Source organism: Danio rerio, chromosome 24 (genome assembly GCF_049306965.1).
Source record: "Danio rerio strain Tuebingen ecotype United States chromosome 24, GRCz12tu, whole genome shotgun sequence".
Taxonomy (NCBI): Eukaryota; Metazoa; Chordata; class Actinopteri; order Cypriniformes; family Danionidae; genus Danio; species Danio rerio.
Genome location: NC_133199.1, coordinates 11658743 through 11672074, shown reverse-complemented (window position 1 = coordinate 11672074; position 13332 = coordinate 11658743). Strand labels below are relative to the sequence as shown.

The 13332-nt window shown below is 41.3% G+C and overlaps 1 protein-coding gene across 2 annotated transcripts in view; it reads left to right on the top strand.

Moving 5' to 3' along the window:
- myripb (myosin VIIA and Rab interacting protein b) overlaps positions 1–13332 on the top strand; it is a 214481-nt gene that overhangs the window by 12547 nt on the left and 188602 nt on the right. For both annotated transcript variants that reach the window (XM_021470291.3, NM_001353925.1), the window contains exon 2: positions 4190–4379. In XM_021470291.3, the coding sequence (XP_021325966.1) occupies positions 4270–4379 (110 nt within the window). In that variant the 5' untranslated portion in view covers positions 4190–4269. The remainder of the gene's footprint in view (positions 1–4189; positions 4380–13332) is intronic.

The following is a 13332-nucleotide window of genomic DNA, read 5'->3' as shown; positions in this document are numbered from 1 at the left end:
TCTTTAGGTAATTTAGTTATTTGCCATTTAGTCATTTGTTCTTCATTGGCTGTCTTTTTCTCTTGTGTATTGTTTGTCATTGGTTGTGTCATGTCATGTGATCTCTAGTGTTTGTTATATACACTACCTGACAAATTATTGTCATATAGTTGATCCACACCCAGATGGCCCACCCCTGAGCCCTTTAGGCTGTTTCATTTCCTGCCCAAACTTGGTGACCTGGAAGATCAAACCTGCGGAGCTTCAAAGTACTGGCAGCCAATAAGAATTGGAATAGAAAGAAGTGGGTCCAACATCTCACCCCGTTCCTGATAAGGGGGGCCTAGCAGGCCTATCAGTCCCTCTTGCTTAAACTTATATCACCTATCACTCCCGCCAGCTTCAAAAGGACTATGCTTTGTTCAAGAGGGAGATTCTGGTCAAACACCAGTGCACACAGCGTGTGAGTTCCAGCAGTGTACATATGATCAGCGCCGCCTTCCTCTGCCTCCTACATGATGGACTATCCAGGTCGCCGAGAGAGGGACGATTACATGCCTGCTACTAGCACCGCCCACTTGACAACGACATCTGGTTATGCTCCACAGCCCACCAGCTAGACTGATCTTCTGGAGGCACTACAGCTGGCAGAGGTAACAGAAGCCTAGGAGGTGAGAGACAGAGTGGCAGGAGCACCCCCAGAATGGTACCCCAAATAGGGCACCGCACGGCCAGTTTACAGACCTGCAAACCACTCACTGAAGGGACATCAAGAGTCCACCGAACTATTGATGTCTGGGACTCCTGTCTGTCTGGCCTCCGCGAACCCCACCCAATAAAATATTGGACATGAGGGCCGTCGACGTGATTACCATAAACCTACGAACAACAAGAAGGGTGAGTGCTTTAACCCCCCCTCCCCAGTGTTACAGATCGCCTCCGGAGGCTTATTGGAAAAGGAACAGTGGAAGGACTGGGTGAAAGTATGCTTGGTGGGTTGAGAAATCCGCCAGCCTGCACCCCACCCACACTACTATACAGTCATGAATGAGAGAATTTGTCTGGTACTTGATAACTCCCGGATGTGGGCAGTGATCGAGGAGATCCATTTGGCCCTAAATGGCCCTCAAGAAACATTGCAGGGTGGCCGACAATGCCTGGCAGGTCCGGGAGAAATACCAGGGACTAGAAGCAGAGGTGCGCCAAGTCTGTAAGGTCTCCTTGTCACCTTTCCCCCAAACCACCAATGCTGCCACCCATCATCTGGGTGTCCTTTAGCTGCACTGGTATGGTAAAGGTTAGGCAAGAAAATGTTTTGTTTTTTCCTCCTCCCATCCATGTGTTCTCCTTTGCACCAACAAGAAGCACTAGGAGGACCAGGTTGACACTTGAGGGTTTCAGCATCGCCATGGACACTCCCTCACCTCAAACAGCATGCCGATTGTGGCCAGCTGAGACTTGTTAAAAGAGGGGAATATAAGGGATGACGCCAGAGGAAGAAGTGGGAGCATGTTTGGACTGAAGGTTCGCGGTGTTCCCTTCTCCAGCTACGCACGATTTGCACTCCACTCCCACATCGGACCTGTATGAGCCTGGACTTTAGCTGCACAATGGACATTTTGCCCTTCACACCCTGTATTTCCAGCACTCCTGCACTGTAAATAAACAGCCGTTCTATAAATATATATGTTCCTTCATTTGTCCTTTGTTCTTGATCTAGCTTTGTTTGTGTAACCCTATATGTCAGTAAGTTTATTCTTTTTTTGGCCATGCTGTGCCATCCCATCTCATGCTATTCTGTGTTGTGTTGTCCTGTGCTATGCTGTTATGTGCCATGCCATGCTTTGCCTTGGACCTTTGGGCAACAAAAACTGCACTTGGGTTTCTGCACCTTGACTTTAGTGGAGTGTTGTTATAGAAAGCTAGAACCAACCATGATTTCACAGTTTTACTTGCATAATTTTTGCCAAGTGAATTGGCCTGATGAAGCTTTTAAAGATATATGAAATAAAATTAATTATGCACATTTATTGAGTGGCTCTCCTCACCATGGGAGAGATGACGGCTTAAACCATGCCTGTTCAAGCCTCACCATGACCTGCTTAAACCACAACAGCTTTGCCAGGGCTTGCTCAAGCCACAACAGCCTCACCAAAATATGGGGAACTATAAGACAACACATGTTGCCTGCTCTGCCAGCGCAGCCCTAACAGTCTTTCTATTGGTGCCACCCTCATAGTCTTCTCTGTTGGTGCCACCCTCGCAGTTCACTATGTCAGTGCCGTCCCCTCACTTTTTGCTCTGCCAGCAACACCCTCACAGTCTGTTTTCCCAGGCCAGCCTCTGCTCTACGGCCAAGGCCTTCCTCTGCTCCATGGACCTGGCCCTAAATCCCATTCCCTGATCCCATATGCTTCCACCCTCCTGAAATGTTTGATTTGTTTTTGGTTTGGGCATGAGATGGGGGATCTGTAAGGTGTCATGTCGTTGTGTTTTTATTTTATTTTGTAGTTTAGTCTTGTCTTCCTCTTCTTTGCTTTGTTTACAGCAATATGTTTCATTTTCCTTTTTTTTCATTGGTTTATTTAGTCATGTGTTATGTTCTTCATTGGTTGTCTTTGTCATGTGTTTTATTTCTCAATGATTGTGTTATGTCATGTGATCCCCAGTGTTTTGATCCCGGTGTTGAATTTATATAAAGGTCAGTGCCAACTATTCCGAGAGGGTGCTCGCTGCAGAGCCATTTGAGCAGAGCTGAGCTTCAGCGAGGGGGAGCATGAGCTCTCGTTCTGCCTCCTGTAAGCTGTTTTAATGCGTACACCAACCCCACCCCTAACCCTACCCCCAGTGACATCACTCGTAGAAGAAGTGCAAAAAAGGTGGAGCTCAAGCTCAAGCTCCCCCTCACTGGAGCTCAGCTCGCCCAAATGGCTCTGCAGCGAGCACCACTTGACTATTCCAGCATATATTTTAGTCAGTGAATGCCCTTCCAGTTGCAACCCAATATTGGGAAACATCCATACACACTTATTCACTCACACACACACACACACACACACACACACACACATACACACACACACACACACACACACACACACACTGCCAGACAATGCACCTCAGCTATACCTTTTATGGCCATAGTTTGTAACTTTATCTGCTGCGCATGTCCACCAACAGAATCCCATACATGCAGAGAAATGTGTGCAGCAGCCAGACTAGTCCATTTATCCTACCATATCATAGTCAATGATCCCAGCCAATGCAATCTCCCCCAATCAGCCAGATCCCAGAGTCTCCATCAAATAAAGCGCCATAAATTATTATACCCAAGGTAAATTATGGGTATGCTATAGAGGTTAAAGGCAGCTAAAAATCTGTAGTCGACACATGTGATGCTACAGCATTGGGAAAGATAAAAAAACAGCCCAGTGTTTAGGTGTACTTTCCCAGATAATAGCAGCAGTATTAATAATTGTTTGGCTGAAGCAAAGTTTTTCTTCTGCTACCTGTTTGCAGTTGGTTTGATGGTTTGAATACTCCAGTGCAGTCAATATTAATACTTTCTGTAAAGACTGAATAAACTTGTTTCTTTTCTGGTATAATACCCAGTGGATTAGCATTAATGAGTTTGAACAGCATTTATCTTAGGTGGTACACTGCACGTGAGTAAAACAGGCTTCAATATTAGAATGCTATAACAACATAAAAGCTGGTTTTGATTTGTTCATGTTTATCTTTGCTGCATAATTTCAGAACATTTCAGAATATCACACAGAGAATGTGTTAGAAACAAAAAAACAAAAACAACAAAAAAAAAACAAATATAAGCTTAAAAATAAATATAGTAATAAAAGATTTATAGAGTTTGAGCTCCTGAGTGAAACCGTCCAGACCACTCAGAGCAGGTGTTTCTGATGTATGGTGCATCTTGGATCTGATATTATTAAAAAATCAGACACACAACACATACACAGAGAAAACTTGTCAGATCGAGAATATAGTTCACAGGTTAACATTAAAGCTTAGAGTAGAAAATACAAGAAAAGAATATTGTCTTTTGTTATCGTCCAAACGGGTTAGCCAAAACAGAAATGCGTAGCATACTGAGTTTGTCTAAAGTCTCACTGTTGGAGTCAGTTTTGCCATATTTCAGTCCCGTGAATTTCAATCACAGAATATACAGAATGACATTTCTCTCTTCTTCCAGGCTTCATCTCAAAAGTCTGTAAGGACGAACAATTGTCATTCCAGCATCCTAACCTTGAACCGTTTACCTGTGAAGCACTGATGGGGCGTAAACTGGACCTGTCGGGTCTCAGCAATAATGAAGCGGAGCATGTTCTTAGAGTGGTACAGAGAGACATGCAACTTCGTAAGAAGGAAGAGGAGAGACTCAGGTATGTGAGAATATGTGAGTGTGATACATCAGTAAAGGTTTGATTTCATTTATCCTGGTTGGCAGTTTTATTTTGTGTTTTCTGTTTGGATTGGCTAATAGAGGAAAATAAGACACTCTGTTATACTGTTGACTGAATCACCAACTTCTTGTTTGCTACCCTCTATATTAAGTCTCCTTTAGTCAAACTGTAAATTATGTAATAATTTTATCTTATGCAGATTTAAAGGTTTAAAGATTGTGTGGCAAATGTCTTGTGGCAAATCATGTTTTGAATATTTTAATTAATTGCAAATTTAATTTAATTAGGACAAGATTTTCTGACAATTTGTTCAAATAAAAACTTGCATATGAATTTCAGTTCATATTGATTGCTAACACTATTATTGGTACAGTAGGCTTAATTTTACAAACCAATAATTTCATTCAAAACTCTAAACACAGTTCACCTGTTTTTACACAAGTTACAATTTTCTCAATGTGCTCTGCAAAACTGTATATAAAATTCCCTATATATGCTCAGGTTTAACCATGTTTTTATTCAGAAAACACGAACACATGATGAAATCAACTCAAGCCATCACAGGCAAAACACAATCAACACACAACTATGCACATGTTAAGACTGAATAAAGAAATTGAAGGCACACCAGGCACGTGGGGGTGGGGTGGTGGTGGAGGGCATTGGGTGCTTGAGCACCTGCCTTTCTTTTGAGGGGTCACCTGATACCCCCACTGATTGACCCACCAACCTCCACCCACCTCAGGGGTCCGCTTTTTACTTAGAATCTGTTCACCCATAAACATGGCTAATACCAGTGCTCCAAAAGCGTGGTTGTAGTCACAGACAGTGGTCAATGCAGGTGGGAAACAGGATAAAAAAGAACAAAACAAGGGTCAGAAAACACGGCAAAGTTAGAATAGAGTTCAATTTGTAATATTACAGACAAACAAGACTCACCACCGTGTGTGTGAATGTGAGGTGTATTTATAGTCCTGGTATTCACTTCATCATGAGCTTCCAGCTGTGTGTGAGTAATCAGAGGGAATCAGGGGCTGGTGTGTGTGAGGTGCATGATAGTATTTGTAGTCCAATACAGTGACAGGTGTGTAGTTCTCTAATAATCTGCCCAGGCTAGCTCAATGGCGATTGTGATACTAGAAACATCCAGTGATTCTTTTGACTGCATTTCTCTATCGTATTTTCCGATGTCAGAGTATGTTCAGATATCATTGCTTTCCACTCAAACTGCCTAAAAGATATATATATATATATATATATATATATATATATATATATATATATATATATATATATATATATTCACCTCACCATTGATAGAATTTAAAGTTTAAGAGACTGTTTATTGTTTGAAGACAGCCTAATTGTTTATATCGATTTTCTTTATTTTTATGTGATATATACTTAAACATGAGGAAATTAAAGGAAAAGAGAAAAGAAAAAGGGCGGCGGGTTGGCGCAGTGGGTAGCGCTGTCACCTCACCTCAAGAGACAGAAGTGACAGAATGCTGGACCAATACAGTCACCGGATGAGCAGTTACGATTCTTACCAGATTCTCATAGACTCATTCAAGTAGTCACTGCAGACACCACCGCCAAGCACTTTTTCACCATCCGCCACTGCCTGATCTCCCAGAAAACCCCAAGCGTCAAGTGTTGAATCATCCTGAATTTCCTGACAGGCAGGCCTTAAATTCTCCTACGAACAAATGCCAAATTCCCTTAAATTTCCTTAAATTTTTTGAAAGTCAGGCTCCAGATCTTCAAGAAAACCCCAACATGGCAAAAGATTGATATTACTGAATTTCCTGAGTGGCAGGCACCAAATTCTCCAAAGAACAAACACCAAATTCCCTAAATTGAATGGTGGGTGCCAGATCTCTGAGAGAAACCCCCGTGTCAAAAGTTTGATCCTCTTGAATTCCCTGAATAGCAAAGGCAAAATTCTCTCAAATTACTTAGAGAACAAGTACCAAATCCCCCTAAATTCCCTGTATGGCAGGCACCAGGTCTACTAGAAACCCCCGAGTAGCAAATGCTAGATCTTCCTGAATTCCATGAGTGGCCGGCACTGAACTCTTTTAAATTTCCAGAAAAACAAACCCTAAATCCCTCTGCATTTCCAGCTAGGTGGGCACCAGACTCTCTGGAATTCCCCAAATGGCTGGTACCATCTTCAGAGTTGGCCAGAGACTTCTCCTAATTTCCCCAAATGGTCAGAGCCAGCTCCTGGGTCCCCCGAGTAGTCAGAGTCATACCCTGAGTTCATCGCATGGCCAGCACTGTCTTCAAAGATTCCTGAATGGCCAGCACAATCTCAAAAGCTTCCTAAAAAAAGCCAGAGTCATCTCCAGTATGTCCTGCATGACCAGAGTCATTCCTTGAGTTTCCTGAATGGTCAGAACAGCTGGAATCATCCCCAAAGTCCTCCGAGTAACCAGATGAACCCACTAAGTGCCTTGAACAGTTACAGCCATTGTCAGTTTACACTATGGCAAGAGCCATCTCTAGAGTTTCATGACTGTCCAGAGGTGTCTCTAGTGTTCTCTAAATGGCCAGTGCTACCTTCTGAGTTTCCCGAATGACAGTTTGTCTTTCAAACTCTTCAAACTCTCAAAAGGTCAGCACCACCTCCCAAGTTCCCCAAATGGTCTGTCACCACCGAAACTACAACCTTCTCCTGACATCCACAAACAGTTCAGACAACTCACCAAAGCCCACGATCAGTCGGAAGAGTCCCCTGAGTCTCCAGATTAGCATCTTGCCCCACTTGCAGTTCCCAGAGCTCAGTTTTCTACCACCAATATCCTGATTCATCACCCTGCAAATGGCCACCAGGCTTCCAGTTGTGCCAGTGTTTCCAGACTTCCTGTCCTGTCAGCACTTCCTGGGTTGCCAACCTTAGTTCCCCTGCCCTGATCCTTTCTATGTGGTCCCCGTCTCTCATTGTTCAGTTTCGTCAGCATCTGGTCCTTCACTCCTTTGTCACCTAAGAACATCGTTCTGCACCTGTCTCTGTCTCCCTTAGAGGCTGGTGCTAAAAAAGAAACCACCTCCTCCTATACTAAGTCGAATAGTAAGCAGTAAACCAGGGGTGTCAAACTCAATTTCTGGAGGGCCGAAGCCCTGCACAGTTTAGTTCCAACCCTGCTCCAACACACTTACCTGTAGGTTTTTAACAAGCCTGAAGGACTCAATTAGTTTGATCAGGTGTGTTTAATAAGGGTTGGAACTAAACTGTGCAGAGCTGCGGCCCTTTTGGAACTGAGTTTGACACCTGTGCAGTAAACCATCAGGAGGACTGCTGTGGAAGGGGTGGGGGTGGTAATGTCACATTCAGACGAGGCTCTCCCCTCTCTCAATCACCTTCACCTGTAGCCTATCACCCCCACATCTGTACATCATCACCTCTCATCACCCCAGCACTATTAAAGCTACAGTCAACCAGCACTTAGTGTCCGGCCTCATTGCTATCAACAAAGAACTGAACCCTTCATTACGGTCAGTATCAATATTATTTCTAAAAGTTTACTCACCTCTCCCTGTTGTTTGTGATCTCTCCTGTGTCTTCATCTCATTCCTAGTGTAAATTCCCTCTGGTTCCCTGCCTAGTTCCTATTTCTGATCCTCCCCATTCCTAGTTCCCTGTCTCCTTCAATCCCATCACGTTTTCTCAATTCTTGCAATGGTTTCCATGTGTTTCTGGTCCACTCTGTGTAAACAGTCTATATACTCACCAGCCTGGACTAACCAGCCTGGTTTCCAGAGTCCTTCTGTGACAATTTTTCCCTTTTCAAATACATAGACAATTAAATGAGTTCACTTAGTTGAGTGGATACATTTATTGTTGTAATAATTTTGTTGTAATAGAAAGTGCTGTCGCCTCACAGCAAGAAGGTCGCTGGGTCGAACTTCGACTCAGTTGGCATTTCTGTGTGAGTTTGCATGTTCTCCCTGCCTTTGTGTATGAGTGTGTGTGTGAATGTGTGTGTGGATGTTTCCCAGAGATGGGTTGCGGCTGGAAGGGCATCCGCTGCATAAAATCTTGCTGGATTAGTTGGTGGTACATTCCGCTGTTGCGACCCCAGATTAATAAAGGGACTAAGCCGACAAGAAAATGAATGAATTAATTTTGCTACGTTTAACTGTTAGTTAAATAGTCATAATAAAATGTTAACTTGTAGTTATAATTATATTATAATGGGTTGATCTAGATCATGCATTGACTTTATTGCAAATCTTTACTAGATGCATATCCTATGCCTTAAATCATGGATATTCTTTACTCTCTTTAAGGAGCTACGGTGTTTAGCATGTTGGACAGCAGATACTGGCAGCTAGAAATAGATCCTACAAGTGTGGAAAAGACTTCATTATTGTTTTAGGACTATATGAATTCTTGTGTCTTCCATTTTCTCTTTAAAATGCTGCTGCATCTTTCCAATAACTGATGCACAAGTACATATTTTATATGGTGTATATAATCAACATTATTGTGGATTCACCAGATGTCCAAACTCTCCTTAATCATCTTGAACAAGTGTTATCTCACTTTCTCTACACACTGGTTTCACACTTAACCTAAACATTTAATTTAATTTGTGCCTCACTTCACTACTTAGGCTAAATTATTTTAGCAGATTAAGTCGATATGAATTCAGACAAAGTGGATGCAAACAGAACATTCTCAACTCCCAAGATCTTGAAGGAAATACAGCGACTTTGGTGACTGGCAGCTTGGTACCATCATTTTATGAAAAGAGTAATATCAACCAAAGAGGAAAACAAAGACCCTCCAGAGTAACATCAAACAAAGAGTACAAGCTGAAGTACTGAGATATTGTGGGACAAAAAGCATGGCTGAAATGACCCCAAACTTCCCAATGATCTTCACCAAGTCAGGTGTACATGGGAAGAGAAGGTGTAAAGCATTGAATAAATTGTCTTCACCCAATAACTGTATGCTGAAAGCTGCAATAGAAGTATACACTTATTTTTTGATTCTTTAGAATCTGCCTATGAGTCAGTTGAGTATCTAAAAGCACAGTTAGCAAAGGACAATTGAAGAACAAGTGCTAGTTGTCTATGCTAAGATTATAACTCTGTGCTGCACTCACAGGGGTCCAATTGGCAAGACTTATAGAAAGAGAGAGTACCCTGCCCACCCAACAGCTAACCTTATGGAGTGATTCAAAAATGGTGCTGACTTAGATTCAGTCCTATAGGTAAAAGGTGGTTGTGGGCACAAGAATTGCGGAAAAAAAGAGTTAACTTCTCAGGCATGAAAGTATTTAAAATCTGAAGATAATATCAGTCATGTTAAGTCTCTCTGGCAGCTTTCTCACAGCCAACAAGATGGAACCAAGGGCCTCACTTTCTCTGACAAGACCTACACTCTTGGTCAAATGACTTAGTGAAGCCAATCACTGATAGCACAGAAGAAGACTAAAGTTGTTCGTATTACACGTTTTTTTTCCAAGTAATTGAATCCAAAGTTTGACAACAATTGGTCTAAGACAAACAATCAGAAAATTTATCTGCCAAAGATTATGCAGAGGCAGAAACTTCTTTTCTGAAGGAACCACAAGCTACAGTACATGTTTCCCAATGGAAATTTCCCAATAGAAAGCTAGCAAACCCTTGTACTCTAACAGCTGGTTACTTGCTCTCTAGAGCTTTACAAATCTACCAGGCTGATTAGAGTAGGTGGATGTCTAAGACACAGTGAATTGCTTGATCAAGAGACTGTTCAGCCCATAATACTTGAACATAAAACATCTTAGTCAGCTACTGATTCAGTATTTTGATAAAAAATTGCATCACCCGGGGCCTGAAAGAGTCCACTGCCAGTATTGGATCCTGAGGGGTCGAGAGGCTGTATAACAAAATCAACATAAGTGTAGAGAGTGTTTGAAGTTTAAGATGCCACTGTTGGCTGATTTCGCCCCCTGCTCGCCTTTGACTTTACAACCTGCATTCTTCTCAATTGGTATTAACTGTTTTGTACCTTTCATAATTAGCTCCCTGGGGTCAACAAATGTATAAATGTGTTTGAAGCACATAATCCGTAAAAGGAGCTTAAAATACTTGGTCATTGTTTTTTATAAGACAAACAGATTTGAAAACTGTGAAGTCTGTATTTTTGTTTGTATATATTCATAATTACAACAAACAATATTTTTTGTAAAATTTGTAAAACAGACAGGGGGTGCTTTCTTTTTCTGTGTCCTCTGTCAACATTACAACATTATGAAAAAACAAAACAAAAACAAAAAAACTGCTGAAACACTCTTCATGAATATTTGCTTCACAGACCTGAGAGACATACCTGCATAAGCCTGAAATGTGCATTTTTGAAATAAGACAACTCATATTGAAAACAAGTATTCTTTGTTTTAGTAATCCATATAGAAAGAACCCTATGCAGAATTCTCATGGCAGAGTTCATTAGCTCACTAATCAGTTCCCTCCTCCATTAATTAAACACAAATGATGATGACAGCTGCCTGAACTCATAAACGCCCATCCCTGGTTAGAAAATTTGTTTCATTTTCATTCTCAGGAATACATTGGCTGTTTCTCAATATGCGTTCTTCAGCAGTCTTGTGTCCTCGTGTGCTCATGTAATGTCATCATTAGATGACCCATACACTCTCATTCACACACATTACAGATAATTTAGCTTACCCAATTCACCTACTCTATAGTGGATGTCTTTGGACTTGTGGTGGAAACCAGAGCACCCGAAGGAATACCTTCTGCGCCACCTTGACGCCGAAAAAAAAAAACATTGGGAAATATTATTTTTATTTAAAGTAATTGATTTTTGTGTTTACATTTTTTTTCTTGTGATCAGAACTTTAAAAATTACTTTAGTGTCTTAGTCATTCAGAAATTATTATACTGCATTAATGCCCAAGATCAAGGCAGTGGTGCAGTAGGTAGTGCTGTCGCCTCACAGCAAGAAGGTTGCTGGGTCGCTGGATTAAACCTCGGCTCAGTTAGCGTTTCTGTGTGGAGTTTGCATTTTCTAACTGCCTTCGCGTAGGTTTCCTCCGGGTGCTCCGGTTTCCCCCACAGTCCAAAGACATGCAGTACAGGTGAATTGGGTAGGCTAAATTGTTCGTAGTGTATGAGTGTTTCTGTGAAAGTGTGTGTGGATGTTTCCCAGAGATGGGTTGCGGCTGGAAGGGCAATCGCTGCGTAAAAACTTGCTGGAAAAGTAGGATAGTTGAGAGAGTTTTTGATTCGAAGCAATTTTTGTCCTTGGAACGTGGAGATGTTCTTTAGAGATATAATTAAACTCTTAAGGTTTCTGAGACATCACAGCCTTAGAAAAGTTTGACTATTAGTGAAACTTTAAAAGTTTCTTATAATGTTAATATGTTTCACATGCAGGGGCGGACTGGCCATTGGGAGCACCAGGACATTTTCTGTTGGCTTGATGGTCAATCTGGCCTGCCACCATGACACCAAATTAGCATTGCAGGGGTACCAAATATGGCCAATCTGTCATCTTGTTTAACTATAATAAAGACATTACTTCTTGGAGTTCTAAAACATTGAAGATGTATAGCCAAGCAACATATTTATTGCAAGCACTTGATTACACATGTAAAAAAAACATTTTATACATTACAATTATCTGCCCATGCTCTAATGAGAAGTTATATGAAGATCTGCGTTTCACCATGGTATGCTTCGACACTTGCTATCCCTCAATTGCCATGATTACATAGGTCAGTTTCTCCTGACCTACGACCTAGGGGGTTTGTCACATAACAGGTCCTAGTGTGGTTAGTTTGTAGAAGTTAGACAAACAGAGGACATGCTTAGCAATTGTTTGCTATGAAACAATTTATTGTGTCTGATCTGCATCCATTTGTTACATTGGTGTTGATAATTTATGCCCAACTCCCCAGATCTCTCTGGCCTGTGGGTATGGTCACAGACACAAAACTAGGAGCAGATTGGTTGTATCAAAACTGCTAAAGCCTGGTTCACACTACAGGATTTTAAACATCGGCAGATCGCTGTGCCGTTCTCACTACATGACTTGACTATGTGTCTTTTAATCTCTGTGGTGTTCACACTACGCAACGCTACATGAATAGTCCACAAGAGGGGGGTCACACACTACATGATCTGACAACAACTCTTTCCCCAACAGCTCATTCAAGCTACCAAACCACAGCCAATGAAATTTTGAGGGAGGAGTCGTCAGAAAAAGCTGAACACTATTGGCTGCATGTGTGCTGATTACATCACTGACAGCATTTCAAGCTTTCGAGAAAGCATTTCAAAACATCGTCAAATCAGCTGATGCATCAGCAGATTAATCACTCATCTGCAAGGTTTGAGTGGATAGATACACAGAAAGTTTTTAATTTTTGTAATTGTATAACTCTTTGAAATAAAAAATAACATATCTATAACACCCTGCCGTTTTCTAACTATCAGTGTATTTCTTTCTGACTTTGTTATTTTTTATTTTTTATTACAAAACAGTAAAGAACTGAGCATTTCTGCCTTAAATTACTATATTGGTCAAAATGACTGCATGCATGTCTGATACTTTTCGCTGTGACTTTAAATATGTGTGCATTTTGTTGCCTAGCAGCTTTCTGCTAACATAAACAACTTTCTGATGGCAAAAACATCAATTTACTTTATCTTTCAAAACAGCATATTCTGTGCAGCGAAATAGCTCCTGTTTGAAAGTGAAAATGAAAGCCAAGACCTTTGCGTGTTCTAGTATCTTAACTACATATTTATAGGCTGTATTACCAAAAAAGATGATATTTTTAGGGTAATGGTGTCATTAAATATGATGCCAGACATTCAAAGCTTAATTTTATTATCTCAACAGAAGCTTTGAATGTAAATATGATGTGACAATATGGCGTTTTATATGAGAACAGTCAAAATGAGC